Source organism: Apis florea, unplaced genomic scaffold (assembly GCF_048593485.1).
Source record: "Apis florea isolate Af1SG1 unplaced genomic scaffold, ASM4859348v1 contig_3810_pilon, whole genome shotgun sequence".
Taxonomy (NCBI): Eukaryota; Metazoa; Arthropoda; class Insecta; order Hymenoptera; family Apidae; genus Apis; species Apis florea.
In genome coordinates this window covers 146,325-164,583 of record NW_028256867.1, presented here as the reverse complement: position 1 = coordinate 164,583, position 18,259 = coordinate 146,325, and the positions used below count along the sequence as shown (strand labels likewise).

General features: G+C 44.8%; 1 protein-coding gene across 7 annotated transcripts in view; it reads right to left on the bottom strand.

Annotated features, from left to right (window-relative positions):
* pdm3 (POU-domain protein pdm3) overlaps positions 1-18,259 on the bottom strand; it is a 190,742-nt gene that overhangs the window by 49,742 nt on the left and 122,741 nt on the right. For 6 of the 7 annotated variants that reach the window (XM_086916951.1, XM_086916952.1, XM_086916955.1 and 3 more), the window contains exon 3: positions 2,298-2,345. The exons of the other annotated variant lie outside the window; for it this stretch is intronic. In XM_086916951.1, coding sequence (XP_086773077.1) covers positions 2,298-2,345 — 48 coding nt within the window. The remainder of the gene's footprint in view (positions 1-2,297; positions 2,346-18,259) is intronic. 7 annotated transcript variants of the gene reach the window in all.

Below are 18,259 nucleotides of genomic sequence, written 5' to 3'. Positions count from 1 at the left end.
CACGGATTTGGTTTCGAATATGCCGCGACACGAGAGTGGGAATCGCGGAATACGCGTGTAAAACGCGTCTCATTAACGGTGCTTGAGGGAAAAAAAACTGGCCGCTTTCTTTGACGATGTTGATTACCTCTCGAAAACGCGCCCCGGTTTGCTCTCCCCGTGGAAATGCAAAAAGCCTGGTCGCGGCGGGGTTGGAGGGGAGGGCATTTTTGATTATGGGGACAGGGATTTAAATGCTGATAATTACGCGAGCTCCCGTTGGAAAAACGTCGAAACGAGGAGGATCAAAGAGGGATGCCGAGGCCGGCCGCGCCTCGCGATCGGATGCGTTTTTCGCGTTTCGAGCAATCTCAATTAACTCGGTGAATAAAAAATAAAAATAAAAATAAAAAAAAGAAGAAAAAATGAAAGATGAAAAAAATAAAAATATATATATATATAGATATACACGAGGAAAGCACTTTTATCCGCGACATTGTATACCCACCCGATACGCGCTCGACACTTCTCAAATGTTTCTGTTCCACGCGCGTGATTTATGCGCGTGCTCTATCGGTTTGGAAATTAAAACGCGAATATATTCCGGATGAGGTGAATATCGGGAGAAAGCGTAAAGAGTTAAAGAAGCGATGCTGCCATGTAGGAAATGTGACGTTTATGCGAAAGATGATTATACGAGGGATTTTTTAAGGGGGGATCTAATTTGGAAATGAAGATCAAATTTTGTTCAATGATAATAACGATCTTTCTATTCAAATTCTCGCTATCTTAATTCTTATCTCTTTTAATTAATTATCTAACGAATAATTAACGAAAGAATCTATTCCGCAAACACTTCAAGCGTGTATAGAAAAAGAAAAAGGATTACAAACTAAACTGATTCGTGGATATTACTTTCGAGGATTAATAATTCGTACGAATTCACGAAACGATACATCGTGCACGAGTAATCCATAAGATAAAGGAGGACCGAATGAACAGATGTACAGGATTTGGATTTTTGAGGGAATCACGACGCCCGGTTAGATCCGTTGAACAAACAAGTGCCTAACTCTGTCTACCTGCCTTTTTTTTTTTTTTCACCCAACCATTTCCGGACCTTCGACTCTGAATACCCTTTGAACGTTGTCCAATAGGGAGTGGGACGCTTGAAAGCGAGCGGACAGTTGGAGGGACCGCGACGGACAGAGAGTCAGAAGCGATAGTGGAGAGATGTTGTGGTACGAAGGGAAGAGCGAGAGAGAGAGGGGGGGGGAGGGAGAAAGAGAAGGAAAAAGGGAAGAAGCGATCGCGGATGGCCGGTTGGCGGACAGAGATGGGGAGGGCGGAGAGGGAGATAAAAAAGATTGAAGGGTGCGTTTTGTCGCGCCGCCGATAAATTTTGAATGCACCCGCCGGCGGAATTAGTAGCCTGTTGGGTAATGATCAAAAAAATTATAAACAAAAGATTCCACGGATGGCGAGCCTTTTTCGTGGATCAACGAGGCAAGCGGAGAACGCTTGGCGAAAAGCTTTGACGGTGTCACGGTTCCCACCCGACCCGTTCCTGCCCAAACCTGCCGGGCGCACTATATTTAAAAATCGGCGCGCTCTCCCGGAAACTTTCTCTCCGCACAAAGGGTAGGGGCCAACCGTTTACATCGGGTTTATTAAAATCGACTGCCAGGCGAAATATAAACCGTCAACCGGAACGTGGACGCATCGGTTGTTGTTCGGATGACGGCCGCTAGATCGCGCCCTCGTCCCAAGCCTTCTTCGGTGAATATTAATCTGTCCTCTGATTTCTTAAAATCTCTAGAAAATTGTGTTTGAAATTTTTCGCAATGTAAATTTAAACGATTTGAAATTCGAATACTTGGATTTTCGAAAAATTACTTACTACTTAATGTCAATAAAGCGTCGATAATTGTTTCCCAATAATTTCTAATTGGGAAAAAAGCAATGCACTCTACTCACGTCATACACGTGCGGTCACAATGTCGAAAGGAAGGATTGCGCGATGCTACTCGTAAACCATAAAAAAAATATTCGCTAACTGATGCGTGCATTAAAGGAAAAAGAAAAAAGGAAAAAGAAAAAGGAATTCATGATCGAACGCCGCAACGATAAGAGGAAAGCGATACATGATAGGGGGCGAAAAATAAGAACGAAGAATAAAAAAGAAAGAAAGAGAGAGAGAAAGAAAGAAAAGAAAAGAAAAGTGACAGAAACAAACAAGAAACCTATCGCATATCGACAAAAGCATAGATGCATAACGCCGTAGCCTGGCTCAGCTTTCAAATGCGATTGATACGTACGGTGGATGATGCCGACGCTGGTCGTGCTCGTAAATCCGCCCACCAACGCTACAGACAGAGAGAGATTCATTATTTTTAATTAAACAAAACAATAATACGGTTATTAATTGATTAATTAAACATCACGTATGCATTACGTTGTTCCATCAACGGCCGCCGTCGGTTAATCCACCCCTTTCGACCCCTTTCGTACTCGCTCGCCGCTTATTACGCCGACTTTTATACCCACGTACGGTGGAGTTTTGCAGCAACGACGCACGAAAGGGGTGGCGCGGGGGCGGGAGGGACGGTTGGGCTGGTTCGAGGGGGAGGGAAAAAAAAATGGGCGGACAGGGTAGCGGAGGATGGGCAGGGAGGGGGGTGGAAAAAAAATTTCGTTCGCTCGCTATCATTGTGTTTGTCCGGTCGGCCGTGATCGCGACGCGGGTTTTATCAATACCGCCGTTTTCGGCGGGATAATAGCCTGATTTTTTGCCCGCGCCGCCGCGTTCGCCACTCCTCATCGATCGGCAAATTTAATGAAGTTGTATCAGTTATCGACCCGCTCCGCTTTTTCTTGCAATTTTAGTAATTAATTTCTCGATTTAGTCTCTTGACGTCAGTGTTCGACAACCGACAGTCCTCCGTTCTCCGTGTCGCTGCTAAATTTATGGATAACCCTCCCCCACTTTCCTCCTCGCTTGGACTCTTCCTCTCAGATACGATTTCTCTTTTAAAACTCATCGTCTTGTTTGCGCGATTCAACGCTTTTCAGAAATTTTAAATGATAATTTGGAAATTGATAATATAAAATTGATAATTCCCTTCCCGATCTCGATTAACGACCAATGAACGAACGAACGTATGAGCCGAGCGATAATGTGTTATAAAAATTCCTATAAATTTGAATTTTAAATATCGAAATTTTTGATAATGCTTTTCCATTATGTCAACACGTACGAAATTAATTCCTCGATCCGAAAATCCGATGATCGAACCACACCACGCGAACTACAAGACGACAAACGAAATTATAATTATAATCCCTAAACGTTCCTTTCTATCCCCTATTAAATCGCATTAAATCGCTAACGTGTATACCCAGGGATATACAAACACGAAATTCCATTAAAAAAAGAAAAAAAAGAAAGGAGGAAAGAATGATACAAAAGAAACGACGGGAAGTCAACGTTACAAAGTCAGCAGCCATTCAAGAGTATATCCAGTAACACCGGTAACGCTCGTGGCGTGCATCTAATTAACGTCGATCGCGACGGGAGAAAAAAGAAGGAAACAAAGGGAGAGAAAGAAGTGTGTGTGTGTAGGAGAGAGAGAGAGAGAGAGAGAGAGGAAGAAAGGAAAAACGGTAGAAAAACATCGTTTCGCCTTAATATCGTGGAAACGATCACGCGGCACAATGACGTTTGAGACTGTAACCAGCTCATAATGGCGGCTCGCCGTTGGCCGCGATAATAACATTAAGCTTTATTTAGGTGAAATTCAACTTTAAAACGTGACTCGCGGTAATTATGCGAGAGTGAAACAATGCCCGGTGGTGGCCTGGCCTCGCATGATATACGTCTGCGGGTTTTTGCAAGACAAAGGCGTTTTATATCGCGCGCATTCGCCGCCCGCAACTTGCACGCGGTTTTGTGCCTTCGGCCGCGCGCGTCGCACCAAGTTTATGCACTTCACGGGCGCCTGCGCGAAACGCGCCTCGTGTTTGAGAATTCCCCTTCACGGACAAAGCTCGCCCGTTGCTCGTTTTTTAAATCGCGCACGCCTTCCCCCCCTCCTCCAGGTGTTCGGCCTGCTTTCGTTTCTAGGACGCTAGGATTATTGTAGCTGCTATTTACGCGTTGTGATTTCGCGGCTGTTCTTATTTATTGTTCGCTCGTGGCTTGAGGGTGAGTTGTGTAGATTGGATGGATTTGGAAAAGTTTTCGTTCGTGTTTCGTGTTAGGATATAGAATATATATATATACGAGTTGTGTTTCAGCGGGAATGGAAGTGAAAGAGTTTAGAAATTTTCTTTCCGTTTATTGTTCGTAATAAAATGTATGAACAAAACTGAAAAGATATAAAATTCTCTATTTCTTTCGTAGAAGAAAAAAAATTCGTCGACTATTTCTTATAATTTCGTAAATATTTCTGAAATCTTAATATCCCAATGATGTAGAGAGATGAAATAAATTTATCCATTGACTAGAGTTTTTTTAATAAAAAAAAATTGTATATGTACGCAGAATTTAATCTCAACTTCTCTTTATACACGAATACCCAGACTTTTGTCAACAAGCACATATTGTAAATATTTCTACGTATTATAATCCGATAGAGCAGAGCCTTGTTTCTCTCTTTCTTATTATACCTCTCGTAATAATAAGCATAATAATAAACGTAGTTATTCGCACAACACGTTGAAAAGAACATTTTCTGTATACTTTAGGGGAAGGGGGAGGTGGAAAGGGTAACAATCCGTTAAGAATCTAGGTACACTAGATTCACAATGCGTCACCCGTTAAAAATCTCTCTCTCTCTCTCTCTCTCTCTCTCTCTGAGTGCAAAGGGTGCAAAAAAAAAAAAAGAAAAGAAAAGAAAAGAGAAGAAAAGAAAAGAGGGGAAAGAACAACAACGTGGAAACCGGGCAAAGTGTCTGCGCGATAGTTTTTAATATGTAGTATTAATTCTACGCGGAATTACTTTCTCGCTGAGGGAAGTAATGAGGGAACCGTAAAAGGCATCGACGTAACGAGGCGAGAGAGAAAAGGGCAACGGTATAACACTTGCTTGTGTTTCTTTCCCCCCTCCCCCTGCATCCCCGCCTCCCCCTCCCCCTTGACAAAAAAAGGAAAGAAAAAAAAAAAGAAAAGAAAAGAAAGAGAAAGAAAGGGAAAAAATTCGCTTTCTTCGGTCCGATGGCGGTCGCTTTGCCGTTTGACTTTTCTAATTACGAATTCGAGCGTTCTATTGGAACGCGTTCGCGGAAGGAGTGTCGCAAAGAACGTGTCAGAAATTACGTAACCCTCTTTTATATATTTTCGCCTCTTTCCGCCCCCCCCCCTCTTTCCACCCCCTTCTGCATATATAAATAATATTCTCCCCTCTTTTTTTTTTCTTCCCTTTAATTGAAAAAAAACACAGCAACGAATTTAATTACAACGATGTCCATACAAACTTTCTTTTCCGATTGTGAGCAACGTTAATTAATTACAGAATATAAACGCAAGTCCCGCGGGCGCGCTTAAGTTACTCACCGGGCCCACGCGGAGTAGAGAAAGAGGGAGGGGAGGGGAGGAGGAGGGCAAAAAATTAATAAGACTCGATTCGACGAACTTTTAAAACCGACAAAAAAAGAAACGTGGAAGTCGAGGGGGGGGGGGAGGAGGCAGAAGGGGTGGGCCCGAATGTAATGAAATTCCAAGCTTGTACAAGTAATTCATCACTTTTCCAACGCGAGCGAGAGCAAAGTTTTCAGAGACCTTGAGATCGAGATTTATTATATCGTCCCATTACTTTTACTTAAACCGGAAATAACCGGGAATCGATTCGCGTTGGCGTGGCGTTGTTTCTAACCGATGTCCAGCAATCTCGCAATTACTAGTTTCAACGATAACACGTTTCAAAATAACAGCTTTTCACGCCTACCCTTTCGACGAGGTAACAGTGTCGCTATTGTTAAGCAATATCCCTAATGCGGTGTCAATTCATAAATAGCCGCGCGCCAACACGCGCTTTCGCACGCACACGGGACACCGTCGCCAATGCGACATCGCTGTAAATGACGACCATCGACGAGCCGAGTATAACTGGACGTTACACGGCCGCCACATAAACGTTGCCTCCGTCCACTCTGTGGACAGTAATTACGCGTTATGCGCTCACGCGGCGATTCAACCCCCTTTCCCGTTGAAAAAGAAAATTTCCCGCCGTGAAACCGCGAATGAACACCGCTAAAATCTTCCATCCTGCTGTTTTTTCTTTCTTTCTTTTTTTTTTTTTTTTTTTCTTTTTTAAACCACGAGTATCAAGGCTCGTGTTATCTTGTCGGCAAATCGAAAACTATAAAGCGGATTCGGTTTATTCCGGAAGGGGGGAATTAAATAAACGAGAGTGACAAAATTTGAAAATTTCCCGATATTAAAATATATTGGAGCTCGGTGGAGAAAATGTCGAATATTTAATTAATTATCCGTTAATATATAAGTATATCCTAATATTATAATCGACGCGTTGAACAGAGGGAGAATGGTTAATACTAAAATACTCGTTTCATCATCGATATTTTATTCGTAATTTTATCGAACGATAAGGATTAATCGTATTAAACTAAGTTTCCACCAAATACGCGTTTTTAGGATTTCAATTTCATTTTTTCGTCGTATCCAATTTTTTTTTTATTACCAATGAAACTATACGAATATATTTTAATCAATTATCATAAAATCGTAACTGGCGTAATACTTTTTTCTAGCCACATAATTCCCCAATTTATCCTATCCATTCCTCAGCTATCTCCTCCCATTTATCTTTATCTAATCCAACAACCCCCGTTCACTCCTATCCCATCTACCTCACGAACCAATTACTAACCCTCCTCAAAATCCATAATCCAATCATCATCCAAAAGATTCCTTCGACCGGTTCCCTTCAAACTTCCTCCAACCCCTTCCTCTAACCTATGCAAACACAACTCGCGAACGACTTCCACGATTTTCCCTTTTCCTTCCTTACGACTCGCGATTTAATTTTCAACCTTTCTCCTGAACCTTAATAGGTGGTGATCTCGCTTGTCCGCGTGAAAAAAAAAAAAAAAAAGAAAAAAAAGAAAAAGTTAGACGCCCCGTCGCCGTCGTAGACGCGGCAAATTTGTTTATCGGGAGCCAGTTCCACGGCATTAATACGCGGGGCGTCAGCGATAACCATTCTCAATATCCATAATTATTATCAACGGCGGGAGGAGGTGTTGGCAGCCCCAGAGCGGACGGACCACGTGACTCGTTCCCGTCGAAATAAAATGACAACGTTCATTTGCAAATGCACGAAAGTGCATTATTTTTATTGGGTTTGTTAGTAGCCGAATCGTCGGTGTACCACGCCGGTTGTTCCTCCATACGGTGTCCTCCACGTTCATTCCACGTCCACGTATATATATATATATAACACCTCGACACGTTGCGAAACGTTGCACACGCACGTAGATACGTCGCGTACGTAGATACGAGAGAGAAAGGGGGGATGATCGAGCGCGTGCGAGCGTCAGCTTCGTTCTACAAGCCTGCTAAAGGGAGTGTGACAGATTCGTTGGGGGAATACCGATGGCTCGCTCGTTTTTTTGCCCCTTCTTTTTTTTTCCTTCTTTCCTTCATTTTTTTATTTTCTTTTTTCTTCTTTTCTTGATTCCGTTTCATTCTGTTTCATTTTTCCGTAAGCGGTGAGATGAGCGAGACAGAGAGAAAGAGAGAGAAGAGGGAAGGGGAGGAAAAACTACGTCGATGTTTGGCAACGATCCTGAACCTCTGAAACGAATCGACGTGTCACAGGAATTTATCTTAATTTATGGGAAACGGCCGATGGCGGCCACCGGGAGAATCTTTTTGTTCGCCGATTAATTATTCCCGGCCAGTCGACGTCGATCTCGTTGGTACCAGAATTTTAATAACTTCGTGCCCTTTTTTCGCCGCCGAGGGGAGGCTTCTTCTTCCGTCCCGCGGTGACGCGAAATTGATTGGATCGCGGCTTGCCAAACGAGAAGAAACGCGCGGCGATCGGCGTGTTAATCCTTCGTGGATCGCGATTACCGTGGGACAACCGCGTGCATGAATATATTTAAAATACACGCGGCGTACATCATCGAGATCTTTGATCGTCGTTTCCATCGCGCTACCTGGTTATTACGTTAGGATAGAGATCATGTACGAGATAGGAGGGGAACGAGTGTAACCCAAATCACCTCTTATTAACATTGAAACGAAGCAACTTTCTAACGATACGCAATTCTTTCCCTCCACTCGTAATTACACGTAATCACGCGTCCTACGTAAGTCGACCGTTTCGCGCACCGTTGTGTCAAAAAATCGAATCCATCCTCCTCCTGATCGAACGTTCAAATTACATCAAACAGAGAGATTCCATTGGACCGCTATTATCGCGGCCAACAATCGCGGCTGCTCGTCGAAAAACAACGGCGGCGAGAGCCACCGTTCCTCCGCAATTCCCATGGAAATCCGTTAATTGAACCGGTCTCGTTACAAGTTTCTCATAAAACAATCCCCGCTAATCACGACGATATTTTCGCCGGCGGCAGGGAGCCGGCGGCGTAATTAAAAATTCGTACGACTGTTTGACTCGCCACAGGCTCGCCGTTGCAAAAACCACCGCGGACGGGGGAAGGTTAATAAACGTAGGGTGTCGTTGGAACGCGGGGAAAAACCGCGCGCCAGCGCCACCTGGCCGCGTCTACGCGCCTCGTGCTCCGATTTTCGAGAAATCCGCGGCTTTTTGCGGATTATCCTGCCGCCTCGACACGCCGGCTCCGTGGAAAAAAAAAGGAAAAAAGGGGGACGGCACGAGCTGGAAATCAGCGGCCACTTTTCGACTCCGCAAATGCAAATCGCGCAACGCGACCGATTACGCTCACGGTTTTGGCCCCTCGAAAACTCGGCGAGGGGGGGAAAAGGAAAAGAAAAAAAGGAGGGGTGGAGGGGGAGGAGAGGAAAAAAGAAGAAAGCGGAAAAGGAAACAAAAAAGGTGGTTTGCCTCTGGCCCCTGGCTACCGCGTACGCCGAGGAACACGGGAGGTGTTGAGGGAGGGGGAGGGAGGGGGAAGTTGAACGTGCGAAAAAAAGTCGCGAATGTTGTAAAAATCCGGGACCGCCAATCGGGCGCATTGTGTCCAGCCGGTGAACAATACCGACGGCGTTCGGGTGACTGGCGCATTTTCCTGCGAATTGGCCGGCATTGTTGGATTTTTCAAATTGTATTTTTAGCTTGCGCAGCGGTTGAAATTGCACGTAATCCTTTCGGTCATTGTCATCTTTCGATTTCGCTTCTATCTGTCCTCAGATTTATCGCCGTCTAAATTTATCGAAGTTAAGGGGAAGGGAGGTGGTGTGCGAGCAACTTTCTTGGAAAAATTAAAAAAAATTTGTAAAGAAATATCCATTTTTTGTAACAAGTGTAAATTTTAAATTTCGATGATTCTAATTGTTGATAAGATTAAAAATAAGGAAAAGAATTTCAAATTCCGAATGGATTTAACCGAAGTTCAGTCGAATCAACTCGAACGTATCAAGTTGGTTTTTACGGACAAATACCTAATCGAAATTTCAAATTATATCCTTATTTTCCAACGAATTGAGAGCAACGAGATCGCGTTATAATCGATCGCGAATAAACTCGTCGACGAGATTTCGGAAGAAGAATATAAAACGCGAGGAATCGTAGACGGAGAAAAGAATCATAGTTTCCTGTTTACAAGAATCGACGACCCTCGGATTCGAAAGAAGCCCGACAAGAAATCTGCGAACAACCACCCTCTCGAACGACAGTCAAACGGTTACAACGGGCGCAGCCCCGATACAAGCAGCCGCACACACAGCCGCTTGTCTGCACCGGGCATTCCTAGAACAGTAATCTTATTAAATTTACATATTAATCAACGGATTTTAATTATCCCCAACCCCTTGTCGAGAAAGAAAGAGAGAGAGAGAGAGAGAGAGAGAGAGAGAGAGAGATAGAGAGATAGAGAGGAGACGGAGGAGAGGCGAGTTGCCGAAGGAAAGGAGTGGAGGACGGCAGCGAGGAGAAGAGTGGTGGTAAAAGAGAGAGACGACCGCAAAGACAGAGAAGGTGAATGATAAGGGGTTGAACAAGATGAAGCGAGACCGAGGAAATATCAGCAAGAGAGATGGACAGATAGAGAGAGAGAGAGAGAGAGAGAGAGACGAGGAGAAACGTTCGAGACCGAGTGGAAAAGAGAGGAAACGCGTTTAGACCGAGCGAGATACCGTTGGCGCGAGCGAGACAAGAGTATGGTATATACACGGTGGATGGAGGAAGAGAGACAGCTCCACCCTTGTGCGGCGGTAGCGGTAGCGGTGGCGGAGACCGAGCCAGCTCTCGTAATTTACATTAATCCAATAATTGCATGGAGGTTTCCTAATTAGAAATTCAAATGAGGTGGTGGCAGGCAGGCAGGCAGGCAGGCACAGCCAGCCAGGGCTACCAACTCAGCAGTGGGAGAACACCATCGCCAAAGTCCGTGCAGCACATCGGGGCGATCGTACGTCGTCGGGACTGGCCCTGGCCTAACATGAGTTCGGGGTGCGATGGCCGTTAAAAGCTAGCCGAATTCTCGAAATTCGGATCCGATGGTCCTGTTACGTATACGTCCCGGGGCTAATGCCCGGCCTGTAGACGCGCCCTCCACCTATCTAAGCCACGGCCTTTTAATCATTCTTCCCCCCTCCTCTCTGCCTCCCTCCCTCCTTTCTCCCACCTAGCCTATCGCGGATCGAACGGCGTAAAAATTGAATCCTAATCTGTTTAAGCCTGGTCTGGATTAAGTTAGTTCCCTCCGAGGAAAGGATAGTTTCCCGGTAAAGATGTAATCGGGAGTAGTGGGAGGGATTATCGCGGTAAATGCGATCATAATTTTTCGTCCGTTAAAGGTTGGCGATACTCTTCGAGGCGATCAAGGATGGTGTAATTATTCCACGAATTCTTAAATTTCTACTTTTTAAATAAATGTTTTCGCGAGGATCGATCGATATCAAGCTTATACTTGCTTTGTAAATTATAAACCAAACCAAACTCGAACAGGATCTCCTTGGATCAAACCTTAAAATTTTCGTTTCGTTAGGCTTAGAACTTGGTAATTTCTAACGCGAGGCACACGATACTTCGAAAGAGTAATTAACTTTAACACCCGTAACGGGAACGAACGTCTTTCGTAAAAAACACGACTTGACCTGATTAAAAAGTAAGGGGAAGATGTATTCATCCGGTGAAAAGAATATCAAGTTTATTTTCCCTCCCCCTTGAAGAATCGAAAATAGGGGAAGAAGGCAGGAAGAAGATGGAGGTGCGAGAGATATCGGGGGCAGAGCAATTTCAGCGCAATATAACGTTGTCCATTGGCACGTCCCGGTGCGTGTGGTCCTTTTGTTGTCCCCGGAGGGATCCCTCGGCAAACCTAACACGTCCCTAATATCGTCACAGGTCCGTCCCTCGGCCATATCATGGCACACGGTCGAATCGTCCCTGATAGTCCCAACGTGGTCGATTAGCGAAGGTGTCAACCTGTGAGTGCGACGCGTGCATATCATTTGCAACGGGTTGTCGCTTATCTTCCGGCCTGTTACCACCTTTCATTCACCGACCCGTTCGCCAAGATTAACCTTGAAAAAAATATTACGCGTATACCACGTGTGAGAAGTGACACGAGGGGAACGAGAGCAAGAGAGAAACTAGACGTTCGAAACGAACGTTTTTTCGAGCAATGTTTTGATTCTAATCCGAGAAATTATAAAGCGCACGCGTTCCCCCTCGAGCATGGAACAAGCACGGAGCAACATCGGTTTTTTATACAATACTCTTCCTTGGATAGAAGTCGTCTTCGTAACTTTATTCGTAATGCAATGGACGTGTCGTTTAGAAAGAGCGACAGTGTTTCTCATCCGGATTTGGATAAACGAAACGAATCCTCTTCTTAGATCTCTTCAATCACAAATATATCATTATATCGTTCTTAATCTTTTATACGCTACATATAGACGAATGATGGTCTACACGAATCGTCCGTCTTCTTTTCAACATTTCTTCTTCTTCTTCTTCTTCTTGTTCGTGATCGATCTCAAACTTCGTGCGAAATGTGCTCGAATCGGGGCACTGATTCCAGGTCAGCCAAGAGAGATCATCGTCTATTCCCATTGCGACAGGTCAGCCGAGTTCCATCGAAGGAACTACCGCGCGCAATTATGATAATGGCGACCGTAGCCGAGTCACCTAACCCGTGCTAACTCCGTACGTTAGTTCTGGTAGTTCTGATATCGTCTGTGTTTAAACAGCCAGTCGGTGCTGCGGCAACCGTCGTCGTTGGAACGAAAAGGAGAAGGGTTGAAGGGGGGCAGGGTGAGAGGGAGGAGAAGGAGGAGGAGGAGGACGAGGGGGTTCGGTGGTGGAGCAGCCAAGGTAATTGGAAGACGGGGGGGTGTGAAGGGGGAGGTGGGTGGGGGTGAGCAGAGGAAGAGGGGGCAAGCTGGATGGCGGGGTACGAGGCTACGACGGCAAATCTACATAATATAACCAACTATTGTTCAAATAGACGGCGCTCCGCAGATTCAATTACCATTGTGATACAATTAATGTTGGGAATTTCATCAATTCGAGTGCCGGGCACGGCTCTTACATATGCATAGGAGAATCGAACGTGGTGCGGATTTCGCCCGCGAAGAAAGTCTACGACAAATATTATTCAAGCAGCTTGGGCTCTAATCAGCCCCTAGGCCTAGGGATTCCGTTCTACGGATTTCCTATTCGTATACCATATACGTGGATATTGGTAACCGCGATACCGATGTTTCGCGATACGTGTTTCGAGTGACCAGGAATACCGAGTAATATTTTCTCCCTCGTTGCAACGATAATAATTTCTGGGAAATTTGGGAATTTTTCGAGAGAACGAATAAAAAGAATAGATCGTGTCGCTCGTATTCGGGAGATCACGATCATCGAAAACTTTATTTAAAAAAAATATTTGATCGGTAAACGATTGTTGCACGAATCGTGGAAATTTTCGATATACAAACGAATAATAAATCGAACGCGAGGAAGACAAAGAAGAAGAAGAAGAAGAAGGGAAAAATGATTCGAAAAGAATCCTGTTGGAAATCGTGAACGGTTGAACGGTCGTTCAAACCGATTCAACCGATAACCCAGTGACGGGGCCGCAGAATTCCCCAAGCAACGTTCCTTGAAACATTAATCTGCCGGAGGTTATATAATCGACCCGTATTGCACTGTCGCCGGGGCTATATTCGACAATTATCGTTTTCACCAAAACATCGGCCGAATATTCCCTGGCCGAAATCACGATCAAGGTCTACCCTCATCGTTATTACGCAAAAATGATAACGACGCGTTATTCAATTAGATTATTTTCATGGGACGCGTAGTAATTTCATTGCGCGCGACGGGCAAAGCGGGTGGAAAGCCGGCCGGGAGGGGGTGGTGAACGGGGTGGGTGTCGGTGGAGGTGGTTTCGAGTGAATTGGCGAGCCGGACGCCGGAGGCGGGGCGATGTAGGCGCCACATCATTGCTGGACGTTAATCGCTGATATCGTTGGCCGAATTAAGTGGTATATCGAGAGCTTTTAGAATTAATCGTAAACCGACCGCGGCCCGAAAACAGATCGTCCGTATCACGAGGGCTCGTTTTCATCATCAACGGGGAGAGATTGAGAGCCACTGGGTGTACCGGTGGCTCGCGTGCACGGATCCATATAAATTCTAATTCCGCAATCAGCGGTATCCAAGATAGTTCTAGGCCGATCCTAGCCACGTTGGCTAATTCCAACTACTACCACCTAACAGCGCATACTCCCCTCCCCTCCCCCCTGCCCCCCTCACACACCCTCCCCCACCTTCTTATATTTGCCCGACAGTTTATAATAGCCATAATCAACGGTTATACCAATCCCACGATAATAATTACCGGGGGTGGGCCGAGTGGCTCAAAGTTTGAACCCGCGTGTGTGAACTACCGTGTCTCGTGCGGCTAATTCGCCGGCACACGCGTCGTCGCCCTGCCCCGTTTCTAACTTCTTCGGTGATTAAATTTCATTTCGAACGGTCGACGCGACCAGGCAAAGAAGAAGGCACAGAGGATGGAGGCCGCGTGGACAAGGGATAGAGATTTCCACACGGTCGTGAGAGCACGGGGTGAAAACCAACGCGCGTTCGAAACGACCGCGGTGCCTCTAATAACTTCTCCAACTATCGATTCAACGCTATCTCGTCGTCTCGACCGAATCACTTGCTTTCGTTTTATCGACGCGTGAACAAACGAATTATTTTATTCGCGAGGAAAGATAGAAAAGAAAGAAAAAAAAAAAAAAAAAATTCGACATCTGTCTGATATTTATCGATCTATGGAATTTACGTCGATCCGACGAAATTGATCGATCGTAGCGGATCGAAAAACGCTCGTTTGTTCGCGATATATAGATAGAGACGCAGAGAGGATAGAAAGAAGGAGGGACGCGAGATATTCCGCGGAAGGAGGCGCGGAGGACCTTGAATTATCGAAAATAGGATGGATCGATTCGAGTCGAAGCCAGCCAAGTTTACTAGACACTTGGTGGGGAAGGAGGGGAGCAATTTTCACCCCCTCGTCTCTGGCCCCCCGCCGGTCTCCTAGAATAATCGATCGTATAATTATCGTGATGTAGCTGCTAATGCCGCGAAAATCAGCCCCTCGCAACGTCCGCCGTGCCGTGCAGACGGCGGGTTAAGCGTCGGTAGTAGGAGCACATGGTAATTATATCACCGACTAATGGATATAGTTAATTGCTAATTATGAGGCCTGCCGAATGATCGATAGTACCGTGAGGCATCGCGGCCCCTCTCCTTTCCTGATCGTTGGTTGGAAACGACAGGGGAGGGCAGGGGGATTACCAAGAGTGTCATTCTGCCCTACGCTCCGCTGCCCTAAGCCGACCCTGTTCGTTCTCGCTCTGTAAATTAGGCTACCGTTCGCCCGATGATCAATAATTCCAATTGATAAACGATCTCTGACGGCCGTCCGCAATTCCTACGCCGCCTCGGGCTACATTTTCTCCTTCGATTCGATCCGCGATTCGATCGCTTCTTTCGTTCGGGGCTGAAGAAGATCGGGATGAAAGGGATTTAGAATTAAGTAAAAGTAAGTTTCGTAAGACGAATCGAGAAGTTCTTCTTTTTTTCTTTTTATCCCTTTTTTTTTGAACCAAGTATTCGTATGTCGCGTTGGAAAGATTGTAGAAACCGAGCGGAAAATCTTGTTTAACGTTGGAGAGAAAAATTCTAAATTCTCAAATTCGTAAAAAAAAATCGAAGTATCGAAAGGAAACCGGATATTTTTCGAGACGTTTCATTCGTTGGAAGAGTAATCGAAGAAATTAAAAACGATAGGCGAGATACGAGGCACAAAGGATTCTCCTTTGTTCCCGATCGTGCTTGTACACGCGCGCGCGAAAAGCGAGTTGCCGCCAATTAGGTGAAAACAAGTCAAAGGGTGGAATAATATTAGCCTTCTCTTAGCCAAGGGAAGGGATTTTATTAGATCGCGCCGAGACAAAGTGTTTCGGTTCGCAAAAGCGAGTGGCGCGATTCCTCGCGCGCCTCTTTCACGTCGAAATCCGAAACGCGTGCGAGGGTACAACGGAGGGAGGGGAGGAGTGACAAAAGTGCCACGGGGCGTTCAAGGTGGTGTCTGGATCGGGGCGCGTCGAAAACTCGCTTGCCAAAAATCAAAGACATGGAAATTAACACGGCGCGTCTAGGCGCGACTACGAGATTAGCTAATGCGATTCAACGTCGTCGTGCCCAAGGACGCGCCGGTCGACGATAATTATGACACGAACGGCCGTCATATACGATTTGCGCGGATCTTGCGATCAATATCTTAATTACTCTCTTAAGTTTTTGCGAAATTTATTCTATTTTTGTAATTAATTCCTTTTGCATTCTTCATTGTTTCCACAGGAGGAAAATAATATTCCGTATTCGTATTCGAAGTTTTATAGAATCCATTCTATTTTTATAATTGATTCTTTATGATTATTTTTTTTTTCTTTTTCCTTATTATACCCGTGCTTGATTTATTACGCGTTTAAAAAAAATTACCACCGCTAGAAGAAATATTGTTCGTGATTATTATTAACTTTCGACGTGGAGTAATGTCAACAGATTCCATACATTACTCGAGATTACGAAGCTATCGAAAAGCCAAGTATAAATAATCAACCTACGCGCGACACGCGTGAAAGAATACGCGGAATTGAAAACATCTGCGACATTATCTCGAATTCCCTCGATTCATCTTATCGTCGTGCATCTCCCAATCAATTATTAATCTCGAGTCTCGCGGGGCGATCTCGTTCCATCATCTTAATATTAATTAAAACAACAACGCGATATATATACCTCCATCTGTTCGAATATATCTAACCTCATCCAATTATATCCGGTTGTCGTGTCGCAAGAAATTAACCGAACAAGGATAAACCAATCTCGCATGGATTGGACGAGGAAAGAAGGGGGCAATTGTCCGAGTCTTTTTTTTTTCTCTTTTCTTTTTTTTTTTTTCCTTTTCTTTTTTCCTTCCTCTTCTTACCGAGGCGTACGTTTGATTTATAAGTCGGTTGGAAGGCAGCGGGAGTACGTCGTAATTCGTATAAGGAATAACATTATTCCGAGGAGGCTTATTATACACGGCGACCGATTTCCGCGCAGTCCTTGAGTTACACAATCCGGAGCCAAGCTAAGATCATTAGCAGATGCCTCGGTGTTAATGAGCGTAATTCTAGATGTTCCAACGATACTGCCGCCGCTCCTCGCGCGGTTCTAAGACGATTATTCTAGCTTCGTTGCCCCGACACATCCTCAGCCATAACGCTCTAACGGCCATAAGTAGGTACTGGTCAATATAGTTCGCGTGGAAAAAGGTTAATCGGTACCGAGGTTTCTCCATTATCATCGTCAAGGTTGTGAAACGTGACTATCAATGTCGAATCAATTTTCGTTCTTCGGTCTTCGCGATGAGAAAGAAAGAGAGAAGAGAAGAGAAGAGAAGAGAAGAGAAGAGAGGAGAGGAGAGAAGAGAGAGAGAGAGAGAGAGAGGACAAATTAATTCGCCTCGGCATTTTTCATTGTAACACATTCGAATCGTAATAACGTCCCTCCTATTTTCTCCACCAACGATTCTTATCGGGAATTGACGGTTCAAAATTGCATTTGCTTCGTATTTATCACGATACACACTTTCGTGCACGCGTGGTGTATACGTGCATAAGATAATCCGGTTGTCCTTAGGGAATCCATTTATTTGTTTTAAGTGTTTCGAACGGTTAAAGGGTATCGATTAATTAATGTCTTCGCCTTTCGTTGTAATTGATTTCACGCGTGCGTTTCGTTGCAATTCACCGTAGACGCAGGAAATTATGATGAAAATCTCTCCGAGTTTGTGTCTACTTGTGTACACACGTTGGAAAACGATTATCTTCAATTTTATTTATTACTTGATACATCGAGGATGGATGAGTTACATCGGTCAGATGTTTCTCATATAAAAAGTTGGAGGATATTCTGGGATAATTAGTTTTCTATATATAGCAGCAGTTATGGAACGCTACTTTTTCTTTTTAAAACAATAACGCTCTATACCGATTTAACGAGATTTCTTAAAACGTTTCAAACGAGATATATTCCTCTCTTCCTCTCGATCTCGATCGAGCAACAACAAATTTCGGATCTAACGTACGATGTTAGATCATCTGATCGAAAAAAAGCCAATTCTTTAACTTTCGATAAATATTTCCCCATCGGGAGAATACCGAAAATGTGATCAAAATCCCGAGAGTAGTTCGTGGAAACTTCCACATAAGAATTCTCCGCATCCAGATATTATTTTCCACCAGAGGATAAAAAAACGAATTAAAACCTCGAGTTCCACGTACGAATTCCATAGATCTTAAACAAGTTCTCTCTCTCCGTCGCGCGCGCGACAGAGAGAGAGAGAGAGGGAACTCGACTCGCGCGCTCCTCGAGCTCCCTTCGAGTTAACTTGAACTTGCGGTTCAACGAATGAAGACGCCATTATTAAAGGAAATGTCAAGTGTCGGAACATTCTGTGCGGATTAACGCACTCCCATGCATCTCCATTGCGCCCGATTGGCGGCGTTCCTCGTCATCGCGACTCATCGCCCGACGAGATTGACCGG